At 38.4% G+C, this 17,842-nt stretch overlaps 1 protein-coding gene across 1 annotated transcript in view; it reads left to right on the top strand.

Moving 5' to 3' along the window:
• TSHR (thyroid stimulating hormone receptor) overlaps positions 1 to 17,634 on the top strand; it is a 45,308-nt gene extending 27,674 nt beyond the window's left edge. Inside the window, exons 6-10 of the mRNA XM_053980287.1 lie at positions 393 to 470; positions 1,451 to 1,519; positions 7,825 to 7,902; positions 15,118 to 15,306; positions 16,112 to 17,634. Of these exons, the coding sequence (XP_053836262.1) occupies positions 393 to 470; positions 1,451 to 1,519; positions 7,825 to 7,902; positions 15,118 to 15,306; positions 16,112 to 17,513 (1,816 nt within the window). The 3' untranslated portion in view covers positions 17,514 to 17,634. The remainder of the gene's footprint in view (positions 1 to 392; positions 471 to 1,450; positions 1,520 to 7,824; positions 7,903 to 15,117; positions 15,307 to 16,111) is intronic.
• The last annotated feature ends 208 nt before the right edge of the window (positions 17,635 to 17,842 follow it).

Below are 17,842 nucleotides of genomic sequence, written 5' to 3'. Positions count from 1 at the left end.
GTCTGTGCCCTTAGCCACTATTATCACACAGGCTGGCACACCCCACCAGAACTACAAAACCCATTTACCTCACAAGCTGTCTTCCTGGGTGCTGGAATATGCTCAACTTTTTCATCCTACATGTATCTTCTGGCCTTAGATGTAACTTAACAGGTTATTATTTTAAACTTATTTATTTGAATAAATAAACGTAAATTTATAATAGAAGAAATATGGCAATGTTATTTCTTTTATAATATATTGATATTAAAGTACATTTAAATTAATTTATTTAAATAATTATGTTTTAAACTTCTATTTATTATCAAGGCAGAGAACAATAATAACAAAGCTGTTCTCCAGATGCTCTGTTGGGCAGATGTTTGATTGTGATATTTTGTCTCCTTTTTCAGTGAAATTGCAGATAATCCTTATATGACTTCAGTGCCTGCAAATGCTTTCCATGGGCTTTGTAATGAATCTCTAACCCTGTAAGTTCTTCCAGTTTAAGGCACAAGGCAATCACCTCTCTGGTAATTGCCTATGGGAAAATGTTTAAAAATAAAATTACTCCTGTCCTACTCTCTAGTAGTTTGTAACAGAGAAACATCACAGACAGACAGACAGACATATTCTAGTTTGCATAAATTCTGTACTTTGACAGCTATTTGAGTCAGTCCTACTCCTTTCTTTAAACTGGCTTGACTAAAGTAGTTTTTCTATGATCCTAGTGTCAGTGAATGTTTATATTTGAAAAAAAATCAAAGGAGAAAGTCTGCAAACTTCTCCCCCTCTAACGCTTCATCAGGGTTATAATTGTGTCTAACTTTTTTGCAACCTGAGTGGTACATACCATGGAAACTAATGGATGGCAAACATCAGAAGAGTCATATTTGGAAGAAATTTTTAAAATAAAGTTCAGTAATGCAAGTCAGTCAATGTGAGCCACAAGAAAGGGTTGATGGAAGTAAAATTACTATAATGAGTTATGACTTGAAGTGGGAGGAAGAGCATTAGAATGCGAACAGATGAATTCTAAAGAAATTATAAAAAAATCCTTTTGCTCTAAGGGAGTAAAAGAATGAATTCTAAAAATTTAAGCCATGCCTGATAGTAAGATCAGACCTTTTTTGCTAGTTAGTTCCTTTAGCCTTCCTTAATCAATCCTAGCAGGATTTTGTTTCCTTGCTTTTAGTTTAAGTGTGGGAAAATTATAGCAAAGTGGTTTAGTCCATCATTGCTGTAAAAAGAGGTAGATGGCACACATGCCACATGGTATCCTTGATTTAGGTGCACTCAAGAACACTTCTGGGCATGTGTTTAACCTTGCACAATAACTACTGCTTCTTCAAGAGATTAAACTAGCCATCCATAAATGTGCTTTGCAATGAAAAATGATGCATAAAATGTTAGGTATTCGTGTATTGAAGCAGGCCAGAATACACTGATGTAATTTGTTCTTTGCTTGCAGTAAACTCTACAATAATGGTTTTACCAGTATTGAAGGCCATGCTTTTAATGGGACAAATCTGGATGCTATGTAAGTAGCAGGTAATTCTGTTCTTTCAGAAGAAAAAACCCAAACTTCTCTGCTGATTTGAGGCTCTGAAATACATATCTTATTTTAATTACTTTAAAGGAGCCAAGAGAGGATGTTAATTTAAGCCAGCAGTAACAGTATCATTCCTTAATGTCTTTTGCAGTGTGCTTGCATTTAGTATGTATATTATAGCTCAGAAATAAAATCACAAGTAATTCCATTGTGAGTCTTGTTCTGGTTTGAAGCTACAGTAAAACTTCATTTGATCAGTACCTTTTCTAAGACAATTTAGAAGATAATTATGCTTTTTTTGTTTTTTTTTTTACAAGACTGATTTTGTTAGTAAGTGTAGCACTGATAATGGTAGCAGTTTTTTCACAGGTGTCACCTACCTGCAAAAAAGAGAGTGGTGTAAGGTGCTGGGAGCAATTCAGAGGAATCAGCCACTTACACTGGAAATGAGATGCACATCTCAAAAGCATGAATCAACCATTTCATATTTCCCTGCAACTTTTTATTGTATTTTCTGAAAAAATAACATTTAATGGGTATTTACACCATACCCAAAATCATCTGCCTCAATCATTAAGAGAGAATAAATCTCAATTCTAGAGACTCCATTCACTTTGGCAGAGCTTACTCTTGTCCTGCAGAGGCTTGACTGAAAAGTCTGTCACTCTCATGAGTAAAGAGATTTCTTCATTGTGGGCTCTTAAATTAACCATAGAGACATAAGGATAGATATGATTATTTTTAGTACTTTATTTTAAATTAGGCTTAAATTCTATAAGAATTCCATAAGAGCATCCTTCACATGATCCTAATCTTTCCAAACTGCCTATTTTAGCTTAGCAGCTAGCTAGACTTAAAGTCTGAAAGGTTTGAGTTAAACCAAAGATCTGGAATAGATCTGATTTTATTCACACTAGTTCAGTTACTTTGAACTTTCACATGAAAAAGGAAGTTTTCCATGATGACATAGTGCTTGTACTAGTGCCCACAGAAATCGCAAGATGTAAAATATGGCAAAAATAAAGCCAGTGTCTTGACTGAATCCTTCTAAGCTGCATGCAGCAATACTCAGAAACTTTACAAGTCTTAGCCAATAGATGAACTGTGTTGGCTCTTCCATTTCATACATTTTGACAAAACATGGGTTGGACACTCTTTTGTAGCAATTTTTCTTTATGCTTCTCTCATAGAATGCAGGTGCTATTGCTTCTGTCTTCTTTGGAATTCTCCTTTTTATTTAAAATCAAAGGAAAATGTAGTTTTAGATGATCTGGAGTCCTAAACATCTGCTTTATTGAACTGGGAAGGAGAGAAGCAGACAGCACATACTAGCCTCTGTAGATACTGCTTGTTTATTTTTAGGAAAAAAAAATTGTAATTAGTATTCTTTAAAGATATATAAGTATTTTTTAAGGCTAAGAGTAGAGGGCTTTACAGAGACATCTGGACAGACTTGAGAGCTGGGTGATCACCATCTATATTAAATTTAACAAGAACAATTGCTGGATTCTCCACCTGGCATGGTGTAATCCTGGTTATACATACAAAGTGGGAGGCTGGAGAGCAGCCCCACAGAAGTAGATCTGGGGCTCCTGGGTACTGGCAAGTTGAGCACAAGCCAGCAGTGCCCTGGCAGCCAGGAGGGCCAGTGTTGTCCTGGGGTGCATCAGGCACAGCATCACAGCCAGGCAAGGGAGGGGATTGTCCTGCTCTGCTCTGCACTGGGGCAGCCTCACCTCGAGTGCTGGGGGCAGTTTTGGGTGCCACAATATGAGCAGGATATCAAATCCTTAAGTGTGTCCAAAGGAGAGCAGCCAAGATGGTGAAAGGCCTTGAGGGCAAGACTTATGAGGAGTGGCTGTGGTAACTTGGCTTGCTCAGCCTGGAGAAGGGGAGCAGGAGGGGGGGGATCTCATGGCAGCCCACAGCTTCCTCAGGGGGGGCAGTGGAGGGGCAGGGGCTGATCTCCCTCTGGTGACCAGTGATAGGAGACAAGAGAACGGAATGAACCTGCATCAGGGGAGGTTCTATTGGACATTAGGTGAAGGTTCTTCACCAAGAGGGTGGTCAGTCACTGGAACGGGTTCCCCAGGGGAATGGTCACAGCACAGAGTTCAAATTGCATCTGGATGATGGTCATAGTTAGGATTTTGGTTCTCATTGTCCTGCAAGGACTAGGGAGTTGGACTCCATGATGCTTATGAGTCCCTTCCAACCTGATATGTTCTACAATTTATGATCCTAAGTGAATCCTGGCAGAGACTGGCCATGATGCACTAGTCAATCAAATTTAAAAAGAAAAAAAAACCCAACAAACAACCAACAAAATAACTAAAACTAGACTTATGTTCATGGGTTTATCTACCAGCAACAAAAATGGTTTATTACAATAAACACTTTTCTCATAATTAAATTATATGACATTTACTTGGAGCAGAGCACTATTCTAGATGTACAAGGTAAACGAGAGAGCTGAACATGAGTGGTAAAGACTTTATCGTTTTATAAATTATATTGAAATTTCTAAACTAATTTTCTGAAGTAGTTTGGTTACCATATGACAGGATAAAGTATAATTTTGCTAAGTGCAAGCTTGGAGATTTGTTGTTCTAGCAGCAGCATTAAGTTAATGTAAGAAGCAAATACTTCATTTTCTCTATTCTGACATTTCTAATTTGAACTCCTGTTTATCTACCACTGTATAGTGAAGGAAGTACCTGTTTTTCTCTGGGTCTGATCCAAGAGCATTTGAATTTAACAAAAATAGAGCAAAAATAAACTAACAGAAAAAGGGTGAGGGAAATTTGAATGTGTTTTGAATTGCTATCTCAAGGACAAAAATAAGTAAAAAAGCAAAACAATCAAAAACAATAATAAATTTTTGGCAAATTATTAAAAAACTTCATGTTCCATCCATAAATCAGAAGACATTTTGGGAATCTTGGAGGCTACCTTCTACTATGCATCATGCCTTTCTACCACTCTTGCAGTATTAAAATGCCTATGTAATTAGAGGGGGCCAAAAAATTAATGCAAGTATAGGTGAAAAACCATGGACAAAGGGTTTGCATTATCATAATGAATAATAGCACTCCCTAGTTGATCTTGTCATCCAACAAGGATCAATGTTTAACAGCAAACCACAGTATTGCTGTGTAAGTTTTATAAGGGCAGGGGAGTCAGGAACCAGGAACGAAGGGCTGAATGACACTTTTACTGAAAAGCATTCATCTGACACTTGAATCCATCATCTTAACCCATCATTAAAGTCCTAAACTGCATCACTCCTGCAAAGTAGTGCTGCTGAACCAATGTTTATTTCTGTAAGGTAATTGGTGAGGAAAGAAGGGTTTTAAAATATATTTTCAGCGAATGGCAAAATATATATGTGATGAGCTTTTACAGATTTATCTAAATTACTGAAGTGGAAAGTGTGAGATCTCAAAATCTAATCACAAAAATAAACTCCAAAAGAATATATTTACTTTAGTACACACTTTCAGGGTTCACTTATAATGCTTGGCACAGCTCAGAGATAAGATAAACAATGGTGTGGAAAAATCATTTGATGAATCCTTAGTACTGCTCACTTGGATCTTTTTTGCCTGTTCTCCCTTTCTTTAACCTTCATTTCATAACCCAGCTGGATGCATATGTTTTACATAGCACTTGAAATGTCCTGTTAGTGTTTTGTGCCCTCAGAAGGTCCTGCTCAGCATCCTGCAGTTACGTTGTTTTCTGGTGTGGTTGAGGCTTAACACAATAATTTTCCTACTTACCCCTGACCCTGAGTCCATAGAGACTTAGACACAAGTATAGGTGGTTTACTGCTCTGACTGGATTGAAAAACGTGAAAAACTGCTTTCATTTACTTACACCACTACAAAAACATCAGCATCTCCTACTCCAGATTCTGCACTTAACTGCCACAGATTTCCTGCAGTTTGCACTGTGGTTTTCATGTGCATCTTCTTGCCATCCACCAACATCCCCAAATTTTGATTATTCTAGTGTCCCCACTGAGACTAGATATTACACATCAACTATGTGATTTCCAAAACTCCACAACATGGAGGAAATTGTTTAGACATGTTGATACCACTGTTGTGGTTTTCTCTTCTGCAGGGAATTTAAATGACATTCTGTATCATTTAACTATCAGTAACAGCAGGATTAATGGCATTTTCAGAAGGAACTGACTCTAAATAAGCTTTTTTGGTCAAATCAGTATTTACCAAAGCCTTATTCTTTCCATCTAAAAGCAGTACCTATCAAAATAAAAGGGCCTAAGCAACTGAAACCAATTAGCATCAGGAAATTGTACATTCTGATGGGCTTGACTCATTGATGTGAAAACTGGCAGCTAACACTGCAGCCCCTCCTTAGTAACACATGGTTCTGTACTTCCTAAAGTCTCTAGCTGTTTCTATTTGTAACTTTGAAGATTTTTATCTGGCATATCAGCTATTATATTTCAGGTTTATTAGTCACTACGGTACTCAAACATCAGGGGAAAATATTTCAAAATTGGACAAGCAATTAAGTGGTTGTATAATAGTGTCTAGTTACTATAGCAGACAGGTTTTATTAGGTTAAGCAGGTTTTTATGTCCTTCAACACTACAACTTAGATGTTGAATTCTTGGATTAATTCTTAACCATTGCTCTGGTTTTAATTTTTGTATTCATTTTGCAGACAAAATCATAAAGAAATTTGCACACTAAAGGAAATTATGAGAACAATAGTGTGCCATTTACAGAATATGAAAATCAGTTCTCAGAAAACACAAACATCAGGTGATGCTAGAATGCCATATATTAATAAAGAATGAAAGCTTATTTCAAACAACAGCTGAGAAGGTGATGTAAACTATTTTCCTCTGTAAGAAACAAGGCTTAAGGCATAAGTAATGTCCAATGAGTAACATGCCAGAAGCATTACTTGGCTCCCTAAGACTTTCTGTTATGTAACCCAGATCTCATTTCTTACTATGGGGACCAATATAAGCTTATATCCCGTGAATGTTATGAAAAATTTGCCAATTACTTCAACCAGGACAGGATTAGAATATTTACTTCATTTTTTCCACACTACAGCTTGCCAGCTGGGCAAGGGAAGGGATTGTCCTGCTCTGTTCTGGTGTGGCCTCACTGTGAGCAGTTTTGGCCACAATATAAGAAAAGATATTAAACTATTAGAGTGTCCAAAGGAGGGGTGGGTGGTGAAGGACCTTGAGGGGATGCATGAGGAGCAGCTGAGGTCACTTGCCCTGTTCAGCCTGGGAGAGACTGAGGGGAGACCTCACTGCAGTTACAACTTCCTCACGAGGGGGAGGAGAGGAGAGGAGACTGATTTCTTCTCTGTGGTACCCAGTGACAGGAGGGAATGACCTGAAGTTGTATCATAGGGGTTTAGGTTGGATGTTAGAAAAAGGTTCTTCACCCAGAGGGTGGTTTGACACTGGCACAGGCTCCTCAAGGAAGTGGTCACAGCACCAAACCTGGCAGAGTTCCAGAAGTATTTAGACAAGAGGCACATGATGTGATTCTTGGGGCTGTTCTTTGCAGGGCCAGAAGTTGGATTTGATGATCCTTGTGGGTCCTTTCCAACTCAGAATGTTCTGTGTCTCTGAGAACTTCACAGACACCGTCTGACATCTGTTGTGACCATCTCCCTGTTGCACTTTTTATCTTACTAGCTACATCACAAGCTAACTTGCCAATGTTTATAATGGGGTACCAAACATCCCACTCTTTCCTTGCTGTACTTATAACAAAACTTTGATCTTAACTTTTGGCCTGTATATAGAAACTTCCACTTGACTATGGAGATTTTAAAGCATTTAAAAATTTTATTGAACTCACAACATGGAGGAAATTGTTTTCCTGTTTGTTCATGATGTGTTCCATCATGTAATTCCCCATACCCCATTCTGATGAAAGAAAACAAACTATTTGACATCATCCTCACACACATGTACTTGAAGATAGTGTGTATGCATGTGCCCTTATGAATATGACAGTGAGAGAAAAACATTGGAATAAAGATAAATAAATTAGCAAAATAAAGTATTTGTTGGGGAATTTAATTGCTTTTCAAAATGGAAAACCTGTCTTTTGTTTCTTGGGTACACACAGAAAATGAAGTAATTGATTATGCTTCAATATGTGGTTGGGAATGGATGGTCTTTATACATATTGCTTTTGTACCTCTGTGCAGGCAAGTAAACTCAAGATCTTCGGTAACCTATGGATAATTACTTCCAAATGACTATATTCTGTTTGTTTCTGCAGCTATCTGCACAAGAACAAATACCTCAAAATTATCAATGATGATGCATTTCTGGGAGTGCACAGTGGACCAACTCTACTGTAAGTAGGTGAAAATGAACTAGAGAAAGTTTTAAAAATAATACTGTTTTAGCTTACAATTTCTTTACAACAATTAGCATCTGAGCACCAGGGACTGGAATGGCATGTTTACAAAAATAGTACCAGCAACAAAGCCTGTGCTTTAGGGAACTGATTTATGAAATGCTTACATCCTACATTACACATACTGTTCCTACCAATTATTCTTATGAAAGATTCTGTACTACAACCTGTCTTATGGCTGTACAATAATAATACAAAAGAAGGTCTCTTGTACCACACATGTAAAAAGGCAATTGAAAGAGAAGAAAAAATAATTTTAGACAAAAAAATAGTTACTTCTGATGCTCTTCTTTTTTCTCATGTTATTTGGCTTCCAGTCTGATTTTATAATCCTCCAAAGTACTTTTCACTTAAATTAGGAATCATAATGCAGAATGAAAATAAAACCTTAAAGAAGCTAAGAACTTCCAGAAGAATCACATCCCCTGTCTCAAATTGTCTAGTATGTAATGTAGTGCCTACAGTTGATCACAGGGAGAACTGAAATACTGAAGGGGGAATTTCTTCCTCCACTACAAAACCAGATGATGCTGGCAGTGCTCAGTCCATGTAAGATCAAGTTTTATTTTCTGCTCTTCAGGAAAACAGCTTAATCATAGCAGAATAACTGTATTTTTCTTGGACGGAATCCTAGCAGCTACCTGCAATAACAGAAGGTTCAGAAGTCATTCTTTTTCTTTCAGAATCTTTTCAACTCCAGAAAATCAGTCTGGCTCCAGCAGATGAGAGCCTGCAGAAGCACAGATCTTTGACTCTTGATTATTGTATTTAAAGCTGGCAGAACCTACTGTCTGGAGTTCCCTATATGCACTCTTCAGATGAGATAGGAATTTATGGTAGTTGGAATGTGTACCCCAGAAATCCTGTTTTTTTTCTGATCAGGATTTCAGCAGCAACAGCAACTTAAAGGCTGAAATACAGACCACAGACTCACCCTAATGGGGTAATGTTCCATTTTGGCTTTAAAAAAACCCAATGAGAAAGATTTAACTACAAAGAATTGTGCCTGACTATATGTATGTTGGGTGAGTTTGGCCATGGTCTCAGACCACCTAATTAAACATACTCAAGTATTGGAAAGCTAGGTAATTTTTTTTTCAAATTTTCAGTTTACACCAGCAGAGGAAGCAGGGATTGTGCTCACTGAATAGAGGAAAACAGATGTCAGCAATTCTGGTTCCTTTGTCACTGTTGTATACTCAGATGTATGTGGATGTATATACACCAATTGCTCCCTTCAGAAAAATATTTTAAGAGTATGATGACAGTACATTGCTCTTCACCTCAAAATGAAACCTTGGCAAGGATTCAGCAACTCGGTGGACCTGATTTACTAAATGCAACAAGAGCTGCTGCCTAGAGCAAAAGTTCAACAGAGTATAACAAAAATACAATCAGGTTCATTATTCAATTAGCTTTTGAGCAGAGTCCAAACCCAAAATGTTACAGTCACACAAGATACATGTGAGTAGTTAATTATCTATAGGATGCAGAAATGTTCTTTAAAGCATCATTTCTCAATCTAGGAATGGTTCCTCCCATGGGACATAAGCAAGTCTTTGAGCAAGAGAAGCACTCTTTAATTTTTTGCTAATCAAACAATGCTTATTTTTAGATTTAAAAAATCTTTCAGTAGAGTCAAAATAGTATCTGTAGTTTAAGTCCACATATTATATATTTTATGCTTTACCTATTCCAGTTGTCAGAAAATTGATATGATTAGATAAAAATTCTCAATTGTACTATGAGGCATTCAATCTCATTTTCTTAACTACCTGTCTTTTAAATTATTGCTATAACTGGATTTCATACTACAAGTGCATGCTTCCAGCAATATAAACGATTATTGATAAAAGCTATTATTACTTAGATCTAGTTCTGAAATACTGACTTTATAAAACCAACTAAGAATTAGACTGAAATATAATAACCCAGGAAAAAAGAAAAAAAAAATCTGAGCAGCTGAATATCTGTTTAACACTTCTATAATATACAGTTGGTTCAGAAGACAACATCCATGAATTCAAAAGCTATGTTTTATTCCCACATTTACCTGAACATCTCCAATGTCTCCCTAACATTCAATATAATGTGTAAATTTCAGCTGAGATAAGCAACAGCCTAGAAACACAAGAAAATATGTGAGGACAAAACAAAACCACTACCAAGCCAAAATGTTGAGATTGGTTGAGAGCACTTTGGTTGCTGTTCCGCCTCACAGTGTAGAACTCTACACAACCACTCCCAGTACCTGAGTGGGCTCCAGACCATGGCTACTTAAAAGCTGAAGTCTGCTCTGGCTCTAGGCTAGCTGAGAATGTTGCTCACTTTTTCCATAATCCTGAGCATTTGACACCTTCCACAAGAGTGTGTCTGCCTGTTTCTGTCTCAACCCTGTGGGCATTTGTCAAAGGCCTTGTAGAAGTCCCAGGAGACTTTGAGCAGATCATAAGCACAACAGTCAGAGTAGTTTGCAACGCAGGACTTATTTTTACAAAAGCCCCTGACCTTCCCCAGGTATATCATAGTCAGTGGTGGCTTGTTTGCTGCCTTTCTGCAGGAGAGCAAAGCTGAAGGTTCCATGACTCTTTTACCAGTTCAATTACTTCCTCCTTCAGCTGCTTCAGAACTTTTCTGGTGAAAACCATCCAGTCCTTTTGACTTGCTATCATTCATTTTATCAGTTTCCTACCTAGCCTGTTTCATGGTCGCTTCAGTTTGAGACAGATCCTCTTGACAAGTCCATCAGACCTCTTGCCCATTCTCTTGTGTTTCTTTAATGGTGCAAGCTACAGCTTAGCAGTGCCAGCAAAACACTCCTATGAGCAATGTAAGCACTGCTGTGTTTAAGCATCATCTTAGTTATCAATATGATTGGATGTTAATGAGACAGACGTAACTGCAGTCAGTTCCCATTTTTCTCAGCAGACCAAAATCGGGACTGATCATCCTTGACTGATTGGGACTGACCATACGTGGCTGATCAGGGCTTGGTAAGAAGCAACAGGACAAGAGGAAATCACCTCAAGTTGTGCCAGGGGAGGTTTAGATTGGATATTAGGGAAAGATTTTTCACAGAAAGGCTTGTAAAGCATTGGAACAGGCTGCCAGGGAAGTGGTGGAGTCATGGCCCCTGAAAGCGTTCAAAAAATGTGTGCATATGGCACTTGAGAACACAGTGAACATGGTGGGTGCTAGGTTGATGCTTGGACTGATGAGCTTAAAGGTCTTTTCCAACCTTAATGATTCTATGATTCTAAACACTGGCACACAAAGATCATTCAGGAAAAAGTATCATCTCTATGAATGCAGGCACAGATACTATAGTCTGGACAACTCCAACTACTTGGATTCACGTGGCTCTGAGGATTAGTAATTATTTATAAATATTTTCAATCTAGTTTGAAGACAGCTGCTATGCTGCTTGAAGTAGATTGTGAGTCTGATTTGATAATCATCAAGACTAGATTTGTAAGGTAAAAAAAAAAAAATCCCTGAGAATCCCACACTTTGCTCTTGGCCAGCTGACACACACACAACAAAGTGTGGGCCCAGGTAGAATAACTAAAAAATTATCTTCCACTGGGAGACAAATTATCACCAGACTCCCAGGAAGCTTTTTGATTTGCAATAGCAGTACAGAGAGGTCACAAGACTTCTTGCTGGCAGACACCACATACCAGCAGTTTAGGGACTTCCCAAACTGGAAACTTCCCAAACTTCTGAGCCATTGTGTTTAATATAGCCCATGGATGGGACAAAATATATATTACTAGCTCTGCACCATAATTAATCCTAAATCAACAAGAACTTCAAGGCATCTGTTCCTGTAACTCTTCCCCAAGCTCCCCAGTATAAAACAGTGTTTAAAAACAAAACCTTCAATACCTGTCTGCTTAAATATACACCCATAGGCACATACACAAAAGAATTCACAGGATTTGGTAAGATAGAACAGAAATGACATAGTCTTACAACTAATTCTTCCAAGCCCTTTCTTTTCACTGAACAGATGTTTCTTTCACACTTTTTAACATCACTTGGTAACACTCTGAGTTGCCACAGACTTTGCATGTTCGCCTCTGCTCCCTGGGAAATTGCTTCCACATCTGGAGCCCTGCTACGCCCTTCTGTGTGCAGCTCTCCTGGAGCTGCAGCTCCATTCCCTGTACATCCAGAGAAGCTGCTCTCAGCAGCTGTTTCCAAAGCACGAGCCACTGTCCCTCCAGGTGTTCTTGCTGATGCAGACATTTCTGATGCGAATGTTACACAACCGTGAATAAAGCCAAACCAAAAAGGTACATTTGTTCTTGTTACTTTTTGGCCTACATGATGAATTACAGCACTGATTTTCACAATGATGCAATTGTGTGAAAAATTATGCCTTCTCTTATTTTTAAGTCTCTTGCCTCACATTTTTAAGTGTTCCAAAACTCATCTCACAAGAGTGAATAATCATTACCAATCACCTTCTTCACAATCTGCATGGCACTATAGTCAACTACTGCTGCTTCCAGACGTAGCTTTTCCCAAGACAAAAAGTCTTTATCTGTACCTTATTACTTCATATATAAACAACTTGATACTTCTGTCATCCTAGTTGCAACTTTCCATGCTCCTATTGTAACTGCATATACTATTTTTGGAACTGCAGATAATATTTCAGTTCTAGTCATACTAGATTTACAAAGTCAAGTTTTTTTCTCTATTCTATTTATTTCCCAAGAATTTTTAGCATTCTATTTTCCTTCAACATTACTAAAAGCACTGACCTGACATTTGCTGAGGACTCCAAGAACTTTCAAGAGTGCTAGCTAAATTAAACCCCACTGTCACCCATGTAAAGTTAAAATTGCTTTTTTCCTAAATGTATTTTACATTCATTATTTTTGAAGCATATTATTTTTCTGCTCAGTCACGTACTATCGCAGAAGCCTTCTGCTTCTTTAGACAATCAGGTTTAGGTTTCACTACCTTGTATTACTTTGTGCCAGAAACAAGCTTTGTCACAGCTACTCTCACTTCCTTCCCAGACTGTTCATGAGTATTTCAGTAGCATCAGAGCCAGCCTCGCCTCTGTGGGCCCTGCTGCAATGACCTCTATATTCAGATACCAATTAACTTTCCATTCTTCCTCTAGCATGAAATCTTGTCATCTGTTCTCAGGCTTTTACCCTGCTCTTTTATTTTTCAATTAATCCAGGAGAGACATTCCCCTTGTCACATAACAGACTAGTTACCTCAACAGCCCTTGATATCTGATTTTGTCAAGGCTTGTCAGAATTCCCAACTCGTTGGACAAACAGGATCATCTTTCTCCATAAGCTTGTGCCAGTATATCTTCAAATAACTCTTAAGGTTTGTGAGTTGTAATTTCCCTTTCAAAGAGTCTTAGCATCTCCCATCACAGAGTGTTTAACCTACCTGCAGATGGCTGCCACAACCATGAGAACTTGATGGAGACCCATGAGGGTTGCTGAAAAGCCAGCCTTGTCTTGGTAAGGTCTATCCCAAGATCTAATTTACCAAGGTGTAAATTTGCTGCAGAAGAAGGAAGAGCACTGCCAGCAGGTCAGGGGAGGTGATCCTGCCCCTCTACTCAGCCCTGGTGAGGCCACAGCTGGAGTGCTGTGTCCAGTTCTGGGCTCCTCAGGACAAGAGAGACTGGGAGCTCCTGACACAGGTCCAGTGGAGAGTAACAATGATGATTAAGGGACTGGAGCATCTCTCTCACGAGGAAAGGTTCAAGGAGCTGGGCCTGTTCAGCCTTGAGAAGAAATGACTGAGAGGCAACCTCCTCATACATCTGAAAAAATGTCTTTGTTGTGAGAGTGCTCAAATGCCATAAGATGTTGCTAAAGAGGCTGTGGAGTCTCCTGACATGGAGATGCTGAGAAGTCAATGGGGAACAGCTCAGAGCAACCTGCTCCAGGTGACCCTGTTTGGATCAAGGAGATCAAACTGAATGATTTGGAAACTCAACTACTCTGTTATTCTTTAGAAGGTAAAATGATAGCAGGCAATATTCAGACTCTTCTAAGAGCCAGTTCAGGCTGTTGGTAGAAATACCTATCAAAAATTACTCCAGGAGAACAAAAAATAATTTCATGTAGTTGAAATTAATTAGTTGTGACGTATTAAAGAGCATATGATAGCAAGGGAGCTTTTAGAAGTGAAAAAGTCCTCCTACAAAAAGGAGCAGCATTTTCTAACTCAAAAACAAATACAAACAAACCAAAAGGAAAAAAGAAACAACAGAGCAAACCCAAATGTTGTAGACATTTAAAAGTTGTTTAAAACATAAAATTAGTTCTAATTTCCTTTTGGGTGCAAGAAACCAGACAGTGAGCAAGATTTCTAGAGGGATAAGAAAGTGTAGAAAAAACAGATTTATTATGAGGGTGTTCATGATAAAACAATGCTCAAACAATGAACTCTTTTTACAGGTTTACTTCTTCACAGATTGTAACTCTAAAAACATCTTAACTTCAAGTGTCACTAGAAGAGGTTTTGGGACAAAGCAAAAACTGAGTAGAGAACACTAGCAGGACCAGGTGACACTCACCTGGCAGTATGAAAGGAAAGCCACCTCCCCATCAACTGTGCATCATCTCTCTCATGAGTCCACCTCAGCAGACAAGTAGAAAGCAACAAACATAATACTCAGTTTTCTGAGAGATTCAGGATGGACTACAATAGATTTTTATTTCAGTATATAGAGAATATTCTTATAGGAATTGCAATGCTTTCTATTAAAGTGTGCCAATAGGTTAAAATTAAACCAAGGAAGTCTAAGGGAATATAACTCTTCCAATGGAAGATGTGATTTCTTTAAAGGATTTTCAAAACTGTGTGGTTGCATATGTATTTGTATCTGTTTGGCTTTAAAGGTGTAATTTTAAAAGTCATGATATTTCTTTATAATACATATTCTGTGCTAAAAGACATTAAAGACAAGAGCTTTAAAAGACAGTGAAAATCATAGAGAAATGAACAGCCTTACTTGAATTTGAATGGTATCAGAACTCAGCAAGGCAATATGAAATCCCCACCTCCTCAGGATTTTATTTTTATTATAGAATTCTATGAAACTCCTGGAGAACAGTAACAATCTGAAAAAAAATCTGATCTAGTCATCTTTTTCTTTCTTAGGGACATCTCCAGAACAGCTGTTGCCAACCTTCCAGCCAAAGGATTGGAAAGCCTAAAAGAACTAATGGCCAAAAATACGTGGAATTTAAAGAAATTACCAGCTGTAAAGGTATTTCTTCAGCTAATGCGAGCTGACCTATCATACCCAAGTCACTGCTGTGCTTTCAAGAGCTGGAAAAAAAAAAGTGGGTGAGTTTCACTAACTGGCATTTATTTTTTAAATATATCAGTAAAGACAATGTTGATAAAAATATATCTATTGGCACTTTTGTAACAATTTTTTCTAGGTATAGACAATGTTCTTTGAAAGAGGTTAAAATTGCAAACTGGCAGAAGAATTTTTTTAAAGACCTTTTGCAGCAGTTCCTCCTCTTGTTGAGCCCAGAATTAAAATGAAAAAAAAAAAAAAAGGGTAATATGCTACAGCAAGGCCTGGAAATAAAGTGTTGGAGAGGTTATAGCCTCAAGTCTCATGTTTTCTAACTGAACAGCTGTTAACTACTGAAATTTTTTTGACTGCAAATACTGCTGCATCACACCATAAGGTACAGAATTCCAAATTGCTGCACTGCTAGTTAGCTGAAAAGAAGCTACTGAACAGAATCTAGACTGATGGAAGTTTCTGGGAGAAATTGAATAGTGAGCAACAGTGAAAAATAAAGTAATATTTTATGTATTATCCAAGAAGTTATAAACAGCAGATAAATGTCTTCTTACCTACTAAGAATGTAGATCTCAAAAAAGAAGATCGATTATGGCTGTCAAACAGGTGAAATTACTACTGGGGATAAAATTAAAAATACAGTTAAATAAAAATAACCGAGAAAAGCTATCGTACATTTTATGGTCTGTTAACAAAAATATATCCAATCACATTTTTATAGGCACATTTTCATTCAGGATGAATTGTTTTTTGAAACATTCCCTTTGTTCACATGCTGTGCACCAGTCAGACTGTAAATGCCAGCAGTGATTTCCCCCTGTACTCTTTCAGGATCCTGGAGTACTTGATGTGTAACCAGAGCAGCCACAGCTTTCATAAGAGATCAGTCAAGAGTCTCAGAAACCCATTTTACGAAGATTATGCAGAATACACAGACCACACTAATGCTGTGTATGACACAAACACCAAGTTCACAAGCTTTCATGAAAATCCCCATTATTACATTTTTTTGGAAGAGCGTGGAGAAGGAAATCTTGGCTTTGGCAAAGAGCTCAAGAACCCTCAAATGGAAGATGTCCAGACCTTTGACAGTCATTATGACTATCCTGTCTGTGGAGGCAATGAAGACGTAATATGCACGCCAGAGCCTGATGAGTTTAATCCCTGTGAGGATATAATGGGATATCAGTTTCTGAGGATTGTGGTGTGGTTTGTGAACTTGTTTGCCATCCTAGGCAACATTTTTGTCCTTTTCATCCTTCTCACGAGTCATTATAAACTGACTGTACCTCGCTTTTTGATGTGTAACTTGGCCTTTGCTGACTTTTGCATGGGGTTATACCTCCTTCTGATCGCTTCAGTGGATCTCTACACCAGGTCAGAGTACTATAATCATGCCATAGAGTGGCAGACCGGGCCTGGCTGCAACACAGCTGGCTTTTTCACGGTCTTTGCCAGTGAACTTTCTGTGTACACCCTGACCGTGATCACCCTGGAGCGCTGGTATGCCATCACCTTCGCCATGCGGCCCGACCGGAAGATTCGCCTGCGGCACGCCGTGCTCATCATGCTGGGAGGGTGGCTCTCCTGCATCCTGCTCGCCCTTTTGCCCCTGCTTGGTGTCAGCAGCTACAGCAAAGTCAGCATCTGCCTGCCTATGGACACTGAAACACCAGTGGCTGAAGCCTACATTGTCTTCGTTTTAATGTGTAACATTATTGCTTTTGTCATCATTTGCGCCTGCTACATAAAAATCTACATGACTGTGCGAAACCCCCAGTACAAGTCAGGGGACAAAGACACCAAAATTGCCAAGCGGATGGCTGTGCTGATTTTCACAGACTTTCTGTGCATGGCTCCCATCTCTTTCCATGCTTTATCTGCCATTATGAACAAACCATTGATAACTGTCTCCAATTCCAAGATTTTGTTGGTACTTTTCTACCCACTCAATTCTTGTGCCAACCCCTTTCTTTATGCTATTTTCACCAAAGCTTTCCGCAGAGATGTGTTTATCCTGCTAAGCAAGTTTGGTATATGTGAGCATCAGGCTCAAGTCTACAGAGGTCAGACAGTCTCAGCCAAAAACAGCAGTGGGTCTTATGGGCAAAGAATCAGCCGAGGGATAGGTCAGGTTCTTACAAGCATTCAAGACCCAGTCAATGATTACCTTCCTGCTGTGACAATGCAGAACCAAATTCTCATGGAAGAATGCAAGCAAACTGAGCTCTAACATCTCAAAGTATCACAGCCAAAACCTGGTCAAGAGGTGATTGTGCATACAGTGAGTCAAGTGAGAAGATAATATTGTCCATATCCTTTTCCCCTAGGTTAGTCTTTGCTATAGCTGAAAGTATCTCTGGAGTGGTCTTCTTTCACACAAACCACTTATTTGTACCTCTTATCAGTGGAGGGCAAAACACATAGTCCTGTTGATAATTCTAGAAGTAGATGTGAATGCTTACCTAAATAGGAAGATTATATATAAATATGTATTTATATTTTACTCTCATCTTAAAAAAAAAATAAATAAGAAGCCCAAGAGTAAGACTTGGGGGTAGT

This window comes from Vidua macroura, chromosome 6 (genome assembly GCF_024509145.1).
Source record: "Vidua macroura isolate BioBank_ID:100142 chromosome 6, ASM2450914v1, whole genome shotgun sequence".
In the NCBI taxonomy this organism is placed as follows: Eukaryota; Metazoa; Chordata; class Aves; order Passeriformes; family Viduidae; genus Vidua; species Vidua macroura.
This window is presented reverse-complemented; position numbering and strand designations above follow the sequence as displayed.